This window comes from Engraulis encrasicolus, chromosome 9 (assembly GCF_034702125.1).
Source record: "Engraulis encrasicolus isolate BLACKSEA-1 chromosome 9, IST_EnEncr_1.0, whole genome shotgun sequence".
In the NCBI taxonomy this organism is placed as follows: Eukaryota; Metazoa; Chordata; class Actinopteri; order Clupeiformes; family Engraulidae; genus Engraulis; species Engraulis encrasicolus.
The window spans coordinates 41,844,128-41,853,730 of record NC_085865.1 but is presented as its reverse complement, the minus strand read 5'-3'; the positions used below and the strand labels follow the sequence as shown (position 1 = coordinate 41,853,730).

General features: G+C 48.3%; 1 protein-coding gene across 1 annotated transcript in view; it reads right to left on the bottom strand.

Annotated features, from left to right (window-relative positions):
* Positions 1-423: 423 nt before the first annotated feature.
* The window catches only part of dyrk1ab (dual-specificity tyrosine-(Y)-phosphorylation regulated kinase 1A, b), a 50,543-nt gene continuing 41,363 nt past the window's right edge, over positions 424-9,603 (bottom strand). Inside the window, exons 9-12 of the mRNA XM_063207162.1 lie at positions 8,687-8,827; positions 8,031-8,334; positions 5,414-5,538; positions 424-2,592 (exon numbers count right to left, since the gene is read on the bottom strand). Coding sequence (XP_063063232.1) covers positions 1,771-2,592; positions 5,414-5,538; positions 8,031-8,334; positions 8,687-8,827 — 1,392 coding nt within the window. The 3' untranslated portion in view covers positions 424-1,770. The remainder of the gene's footprint in view (positions 2,593-5,413; positions 5,539-8,030; positions 8,335-8,686; positions 8,828-9,603) is intronic.

Genomic DNA, 9,603 nt, shown 5'->3' with positions numbered 1-9,603 from the left:
TCCAGCGTTTGTTTCTGTTGAAGGTCTCGTCTCCCTCAGCGGTGAAGAGGTTAAGTGTTAAAAATAGAGGAAAGCCATCCTCATACAAATGATCGTGTCCAGTCCAGCTCCGCTCCGTTCCTCTCCGCTGCGTCTCACCGGTCGTCCAGAGATCATAAGGCCAATAGGGTTTCTGCTTCTGCTTTCCATCTGCCACCAGCCTCGAACACACACACGCACCGCGACACGACACGACGTAGTGTAACTTAGCCTACTGCAGTGACCTACAGCCTCCCCCACCGGGAGTCAGTGCATGCCCTCCACTGCCTCCCCCCCTCCCCTACTACTCTTCAGTGCATGTCCCCAACCCACCCACCCCCCTACCCAAACTCACTGCTCATCAGTGCACACCCCACACCTCCCACCCCCCCACAGAGTCCAGCGGAGGGCATGAGCGGAGCAGGTGTGTGGGTAACCGACCACTGCCCGACCTGCCCCCATCCCCACCCCCACAGCCCCCTCTGTCACCATAGTACGGTGTGACTGTGGACACTGAACTTCACTGCAAGTCGCCGCTGTGTGTGTGCGGGCCTCAGGCCCCGGGTGGGGTGGGGTGGGGTGGAGTAGAGTAGAGAGCACAGCGCGCTACACAGCCACGGTGGCGGAGAGGGCCGCACTCCCAGGTCCTTATAGTTGAGAACGGGTGAGGTGAGGTGAGGCGCACTCGCTCGCTCACACCGACACGCTTCACACTCACGCACTTTAAAGGGAAATAAATTAATGAAACCATCTGTGGAACACAAACCAAAACGTCACACTCACATGGGTTCACTCTTCAGAAAACAAATTTGAACTCAAACAAAAACAAAAAAAGAAAAAGAAAAATAAACAAAACAAAAAGCTGAAAAGCAAGAAAGCAAAAATGTGTGATGTGTTAGCACGACGTCTCTCCATGTGGATGTGAGTCGTGTGTGTGTGTGTGTGTGCGCCTGCAGTAAGCGGAGTGGTGGGAATCTATGATAAGAACCATGAAGCATGAGGAGAATGAGTGAGCAAGTATGTGTATGTGTGTGACAAGTGTGTGTGTGTGTGTGTGTGTGTGTGTGTGTGTGTGTGTGTGTGTGTGTGTGTGTGTGTGTGTGTGTGGCCTCCTGCTTACAATGGGCAATCTTCAGTAATCACTAATGTGCCTATTCAGAAAGGAAACATGGAATCACATACAGATGTGTTTTTTGTGTTGTAGGTTGTGTGTGTTCTCTGGTCTCTAGACTCGTTAATGGTAGTCACGGTAACGCTTCAGTGACCTCTGACCCCTCCATTTCTCTCCCTCCTGATATGAGCAGCTTTGATCTCTACGCACCTCGCAACAAAGAAAAACAAACAAAAAAACAACAACATAAAAGTAAACCAGAGAGAGAGAGAGAGAGAGAGAGAGAGAGAGAGAGAGAGAGAGAGAGAGAGAGAGAGAGAAAAAACACCAGCGTTTTTAAAAATCACACAGAGAAAGAAGAGAGAGAGAAAGAGAGATAGAGAGAGAGAGAGAGAGAGAGAGAGAGAAAGAGAGAAAGAGAGAGAGAGAGAGCAGGACTGTGGGACCCCTTTAGTCGTGTGTGTGTGTGTGTATCTGTGTGTGTTGTGTTGTCTGTGTGTGTATCTGTGCGTGTTGTGTTGTCTGTGTGTTTGTATGCGAGTGTGTGTATGTGAATGTGTGTGTGTGTGTGTGTGGTGTAGTTGTGTGATGTGTGTGGTGTAGTTGTGTGATGTGTGTGGTTGAGTTTAGTTGCGGTGTAGTCATGAGCTGGCCATCGAGCTCTGCTGAACACACACTCCAGTCATGGGGGCGTCCTCGCGCTCCAGTGCCTGCCGCATGGCCAGGTGGGGGTGTGGGGGGCCCTCGGCCATGTAGTGGGGGGGCCCTGCGCTGGCCCCTCCGGGCCCTGGGGGGCCACTAGAGAGCGCCGCCGCGTAGCCCCCCGCCGCGTGTCCGGCCGCGCCCGCCATGCCCCCCGTCTCCTGGCGCGGGTTGGAGAAGGCCCCCAGGCCCAGGCTCACGCTCACGCTGCCGTTGGGGCCAAAGTCCAGCGAGGACGAGGACGATACCGACGATAACGCGGGACCCCCCACGCCAACGCCAATGCCACCCACCCCCACCCCCATCCCGACGCCCAACCCCCCCACGTGCCGCAGCTGGTAGGCCTGGTTGGCGTGGTTGCCGGTGGAAGAGGAGGAGGTGGAGGAGGAGGAGGCGGAGGAAGACAGCGAGGTCATGGACAGGTGGCCGTGCACCACCTCCATGGAGTCCTGTGTGGAGGCGCTGTGCGTGGGGGAGTATAGGCGGGGCCGGGGCCTCGTGGCCAGCACCTGGTGCCCCGAGTGGGGGTGGTGGGGGTGAGGGTGGTGCGGGGCACCCTGGTGCCCGCCCGGCTGGTGGCCCGAGTGGTGCCCCCCGCCGCCATGGTGGCCGCCGACGTGGTGGTGCTGGGGGTGCAGGGCTTTGGGGTGCTGCGGTGGCACGTGGAAGGTCGTCTCCTGGACGGGGTGCGTCTCCACCGGGTCCGCCTCCGCACCCACACCGCCTGGCCACACCACCGGGGGGTGATACGGCTGCCTCCCCTGTGGAGAGGGGGAGAGGAAAGGGGACACACAGACAGACACAGGGTAAGAAAGGATGGTAGTGATATATGACACTGAGGAAGGCTCTTGCAGCCGAAACGTCTGCCTGTCCCTGCAAAGTTTGAATAACAAGAAAAGAATAAGAAAGTAGAAAAAACTGAGTGCAATCCATTTCCTAACTACTTGATTACTTCAGAGACGCACCGACAAGACGGAAGAGCGCGGTGTGTAGAAGATAACTTGGTGATATATGAAAGCGAAAAGTGAAAACGTCACTTGTGCTACAGCAAAAGCGAAGAATTAACGCGAAAATCTCTGTGAGTTTGTGTTTTTGGGGACGACACATAAAGCCATCGCAGAACACAAAAGACCTCACAGGCCAACACTAGCCAGTGGGTCTTTTGTGTTCTGTAATGGCTTTATTGCATTAATTCAGGGTTCCCACACCTTTTTCATGAACAAATTCAAGCACTTTTCAAACACCTTCAAGCACCAAATTTTCAGTTTTCCAGCACCCTTAAATAGGTCGCGGGAAGGGCGTGTGGGCTCCTCCCCCAGAATTTTGTGTTTTTAAGATGCAATCTCCTGCTTTCTAATCAATTTTAGGTTGTCGAATGGCAAATCCCATCTGACATCTCACTCCCTCAGATATTTCTATTATTTGGCTTACTGAATTTGACTTTTGACACAAATTTCAAGCATTTTCAAGCACTTCACCAAACATTCAAGCATTTTCACAACCTTGAAAACATTTAATTGAAATTCAAGCATTTTCAAGGAATTCGAGCACCAGTGGGAACCCTGATTAATTGCAATACAAAATTTCAAGCCTATTGTACAACCCTTTCAACTATATCAATTTGCAAGAAAGTTGCTCTAGTACAAAGAAACGATACTGCAAGAGAAGTACAGTACAATGTAAATTTTTTTTTCCAAGAGCCGTTCGATGCATCTTTTCCCCCCCAAACATTTCTTTATTCAAGTTTTTAGTTTTTAACACAAACACAAAGGCACATCAAGGCATACAAAACAAATAAACCAACGTACAACAACCCCCCCCTGGTCAGGACCAGGCTACACCGAACCCAGCCCTCCACTACAACATTGTTATCTTCTAAAAAGTCTCTAAATATATCCCAGATCCTCCAAAATTCATCTAATTTCCCTTTTGTGGTGAAACTAATCTTCTCCAAAGCAAAATAATAACACATTCCCTTCCACCACTGCGTTTCATGCATCTTTGCGCATATATAATAAAGGACTATGGGACCATTCCATCAACAGCGTTAACCCCAAATCCGAGTTCAAGTCGGTAAACTGCGCTATTTTTAGACAGAGGATAATTTATGCTCCAACTCAAACCTGGTAGCTCCCAGGATTAACAACAGGCTAAATAAATCAGTGTTACCAATACGTGGAACCTGTAGGAAACGGTGTCACAACCGGCGCGTTCCACTTAATTCCCGCCATCATTTTACGAGATCAAAGCGAAACAGCCTCTCTATTTAAATAATCTATGGTGTGATGATGCCAGTAAAAACTACAAAAATTACCATTGTCTTTCATTTCGTTTGATTTCTGATAATTAGCACATTTGTTCAACCTTTTATTGTCTTGATAATAGGGATGGGTTCAAAAGATCAAATTGGGATCCAACATCGATTCATGTTCGAAAAGTATGATATCGATTCACAACTTTGAGGATCGATCTTTTGCAGATGATTATAGGAGCTATTTTCTCAAGCACATCCTGTAGCTCTCTTCCACATTCATGTAGCCTACCATGCTATTTCATGTTTGTGTGGGCATCAAAGACTGAGATAATTAGCTTTATATAGTCAGTCTTAGAATTCTAGGCATAAATGGGTTGAAATGACAACCCAGCAATACAGAAGATCGATATCGAATCGAATCGGATCGGATCGTGGATCGAATTGAATCGTGACCTGCTGGATCGGAATCAAATCGATCCAGGAAATTTGAATCGATTCCCAGCCCTACTTGATAATAATATCAGATTGCACAATTCTTTTCCCGGAGAACAAGACGTGAATGGCCACAACCACCTTGCAGACGCAGACGCTTGGGGTTTGCATTGCAATGATTCAGCAAATGCTCTCTGCGTAACGATTTACCTATGCTTTATTTTATCCTAAAACAAATTCTTCTGAAAGATAAAATTGAGCACTTAAGATGATGCACTGTATTTAACGCATTGAAACAATGACATTCAAGGTTTGGACGAGGCTATTTCGTTGATGATTGTGTTATGATGTCATTGCGCATGGTGGGGATTGAGCGCGGGCCTGTCAACCAAGGTGCCGTTGCATTACCGCTCACCTACAGATGCTCGCATCACTAATGCGATAAAGACTTGAGTTAAGAAGGCATGCCAAAGTCTACAACATGATCGCATTTTCGACAATCGGTGATATGGACTTCCCCTGTACAACGTACATGAGCGCAACGCCAGCTTTGATGAGCACAGCTGAAGTGAACTTAGCCAAGGCGAAGCTGATCTTCAGTGGTGGAACGGCGTCAGCCTCAAGTTTAAGCTGCCGTTAGTTGAAACTCTGCTTTTGCACGTAAGCACCGCTGAATTCAGCGGCAATGATGGAATGGTCCCTATGTCTACCTCTCACCTGTAAATGTACGTAAATTGTGTTCCAAAATATTACGCAAATGAAAACGTTCACTGGTTTTCCTAAAATAGTTCATATAGATGACAGTCAATGAGAATACAAGAAATACAAAATTTCAATGATTATGTTTTTGTTTTCCAATTGAAATGCAAAGTGTGTGTACGTGTGTGACGTCTCACCTGTGGGCAGAGGTTGTCGCAGTCCATGGCGGGCATGGCGGCTCCAAAGTGTCCCCCGCTGTGCCTGTGGTGGTGGGTGGGGTCCGATCGCGCCCTCCCACTCGTACTCGTGCCAGACGACCCTCCTGATGGACGTACGGACACACACACACATGGACGCACACACACACACACACACACACACACACACACACACACACAGTTGCACATGAAGTCAAACAATAGCCAAATACTGTATTTCAATACAGCACAACTGCAAACTTCCCATCACACATTTGTACCAAATACTAAGCTTATTTTAGATACCGCAACGGCTGTATGCGCATTTAGACAGCATTCTGGCTCAAAAAGTTGCATGACTGTTAGATTTCCAGTCAAACTTCAAAATTTCGGTGATGTTGCGTCGACGAGGTGACATGTCACATGGTGTCAAACTATCGCAGAATGAATGCGACTGCCGTCAGATCTTGCAACCTCTGCAGTTGCTTATCCCCTTCAACGCTTGCCTGCAGACCGCCTCCGAGGTCCCGCGCCCATGAACTGGTTGGTCAACAACTCACTCACGTGTGTATACGAGTCTTGTCTCACACCCCTACACAAGTTTGCACAGGTCCCCACTTCAGCTCCTCCTCACTGCCTGTCCCCTCACTCCTCACACGTGGTGTATTAGTAGAGCAAACTGGTGCGAGCTCATCGTCTCGTTCATATTTGTGGCCGACTTTAAATGCGCTGTTTTAATAACACCCACATCGTGACAACAAGTTCTCGCTCACATGCTTTGTCTACATCGATCGACAAAAATCTAAGTCGTATGAGGCTACTGTATTTCAATACAGCACAACTGCAAACTTCCCATCATACATTTGTACCAGACAACCCTCCTGAACACACAGGTGTGTGCACAAGCAGACACATATCAGCCAAATGTTTCAATGGAGCACACCTGCTTTCACACATAGCCAAGCACCTCAGTTGCAGGCTTCCTAAAACACTCAAGCTCAAAAATGGATGAACCATTTATAGAGTTTGTGGTCTGAAGATACATGTGTGGGTTTCTTTTTATTTATCTTATTTATTTCTTCTTTCTTTTACTAGAGTAGCCAGCCACACTGAGGTCGTTGCCTCTTTTTGAAGTGAGCCATAGTCAAGAAAGCAGCAAAAGGCAAAAGACACATCTAGGCTGCCTTTAGATGTGCGCCTGCAGCCTATCTGTAGATATGCGTACGTACGTACGTGTGTGTGTGTGTGTGTGTGTGTCTAGTCCGTCTCTGTAGATGCTTCAGCCACATTTGCAGTCCTTTTGACAGCTGACAGAAAGAAAAAAACAAGAGCTGTTCATGCTCTGTAAATCAGCCAATGAGATTGCTGCTCTGTTAGGCGGCCAATCAGGTTGCTGTTGCTAAGAGTGTATAGTGGCAGACTAGACCAGACTGCCTGTGTGTCCCTTCCTCCTCTCCTCTCCTCTCTTCTTCTCTCCGACTGGAGCAGCCAACAGTAACGCAGGAGGAGGGCAGTAGAGGCCGCTCTTCTGCTGAGGTGTGCTGCCGCCGCCATGTCCCATTGGCAAGCCCAAAACCCCAACCCCTAGAGGGCGCTACTGTGGTGCACTGTACTGGCTCGGACAGCTTTTAGGATAGGAAATGTTGTAAGGTGGATTGCCTGTGTGTGTGGTACCTACCTGAGCTACAGGAGAGGGATAACACTGCTACTGGTGTGTGTGTGTGTGTGTGTGTGTGTGATATCTACTTGAGCAAGAGGAGGTACTAGACGCAATTCCAGATGACTGGTTTGGGTGTTTGTGTGTGCGTGTGTGTCTTATTTACCTGAGCTAGAGAGGTGGATGAGGTAGTGCCAGACGACTGCTGTGTGTGTGTGTGTGTGTGTGTGTGTGTGTGTGTGTGTGTGTGTGTGTGTGTGTGTGTGTGTGTGTGTGTGTGTGTGTGTGTGTGTGCTCTAACTGAGCTAGAGGAGGTGAATGAGGTACTGCCAGATGACTGGTGTGTGTGTGTGTGTGTGTGTGTGTGTGTGTGTGTGTGTGTGTGTGTGTGTGTGTGTGTGTGTGTGTGTGTGTGTGTTTTCTCTACCTGAACTAGAGGAGGTACTAGACGCAATTCCAGATGACTGGTTTGGGTGTTTGTGTGTGCGTGTGTGTCTTATTTACCTGAGCTAGAGAGGTGGATGAGGTAGTGCCAGACGACTGCTGTGTGTGTGTGTGTGTGTGTGTGTGTGTGTGTGTGTGTGTGTGTGTGCTCTAACTGAGCTAGAGGAGGTGAATGAGGTACTGCCAGATGACTGGTGTGTGTGTGTGTGTGTGTGTGTGTGTGTGTGTGTGTGTGTGTGTGTGTGTGTGTGTGTGTGTTTTCTCTACCTGAACTAGAGGAGGTGGATGGCGTGTGTGTGTGTGTGTGTGTGTGTGTGTGTGTGTGTGTGTGTGTGTGTGTGTGTGTGTGTGTGTGTGTGTGTGTGTGTGTGTGTGTGTGTTCTCTACCTGAGCAAGAGGATGTGGATGACGTGGTGCATGTGTGTGTGTGTTATCTCTACCTGAACTAGAGGAGATGGATGGCGTGTGTGTGTGTGTGTGTGTGTGTGTGTGTGTGTGTGTGTGTGTGTTCTCTACCTGAGCTGGAGGAGGTGGATGACGTGGTGCCAGACGACTGGCTCTGCTCGAGTGCGGGGCTGGTGGAGACGCTGCTACTGGTGTTGGTGCCCTCGTCGGCGGTCTTCTTGAAGAAGGAGTGCTGCAGGGCGTAGTAGGGCTGGATGCGGCTCTTGGGGTCGTAGTCCAGCATGCGCAGGATCAGGTCCTTGAACTTCAGGTAGTCCGCCACCGCGTGGCCCGACTCCCCCGCCCGACGCCCCCCGGGACCACCGGACTCCACCCCCAGGATGGAGTGCAGCTTACGCGACGCCGGAGGTTTATACTGGACATGGAAACAAACAGACAAACATTAGTCAAGTCAAGTCGGTTTTATTGTCAATTTCTTAACATGCGCTGGTCATACAAAGAATTGAAATGATGTTTCTTACTTTCTTAAATATGCACAATTCTTACACACACACACACACACGTTATACTATCCCCTAGTACACACACAAAAGACTGTACACTCAGGAAAGAGTGCAGATTACACAACAACAGCTTAATAATGTAGGGATAAAATTGCCCATGTCAGTACACACTCTACACATACACAAAGTAATGTACACACACTACACATAAACAAAGTAATGTAGAGAGCACACGCACGCGCACACACACACACACACGCTCACCCGTTTGCCATCTTTGGTCTTCTTGACGCTCCACGTGCCGTCTGAGAGCTTCTCGAAGAACTTGCGAGCTTTAGGAGCCAACTCCATGATGTGGTTAGGAGGAATCCCCAGCACCTCCACAATCTTATTCATCTGGTCCACCTGTGATACATACCACACATACACACACGATGAGGTACCATAATACACAGTATAATATCCCGCTATACTCAGTACCTCCACTATGACATTCACCTGGTTCACCTGGAAAACAGCACATCATCACTGGAGAAATTACATTCAATTCTCTGCTGTTCTTTAGTACCAGCAAGGAATAAGATGGTTGAGATGGCTTTTTTTTCACTTATTGGTCCTGCTAAAAAGTAGTTGTCTGGTGTGTGTGTGTGTGTGTGTGTGTGTGTGTGTGTGTGTGTGTGTGTGTGTGTGTGTGTGTGTGTGTGTGTGTGTGTGTGTTTGTGTGTGTGTGTGTACCTCGTTGGTAGGGCCCGACCGATATGTTTTTTTCAGGGACGATACCGATACCGATATTTATGGAAATGGGAGACCGATAACCGATATGTACAACCGATATATAGAAGCTGTAGCGCAGCGTGCTAGGCCCCCCACGTTTGGGCTTGCATGCCCACAGGGACCCCGGTTCGGGTACGGCCGGGGTCACTTCCCGATCCCGCCCCGTCTCTCTGTCCCACTCGCTTCCTGTCACCATCTCAGACTGTCCTATCAAATAAAGGCATAAAAGCCCCTAAAATATATTTTAAAATAAATAGATTAATTAAATATTATTATTACTATTATAAATAAATATATGATATGTTAATTATATATACACACATATTTAAGTTAATACTATATATTCACTTTTATGTCAGATGTCCGAAAAAATACAGTCAAAGTTACATAGGCCCAGATAGGCCTGT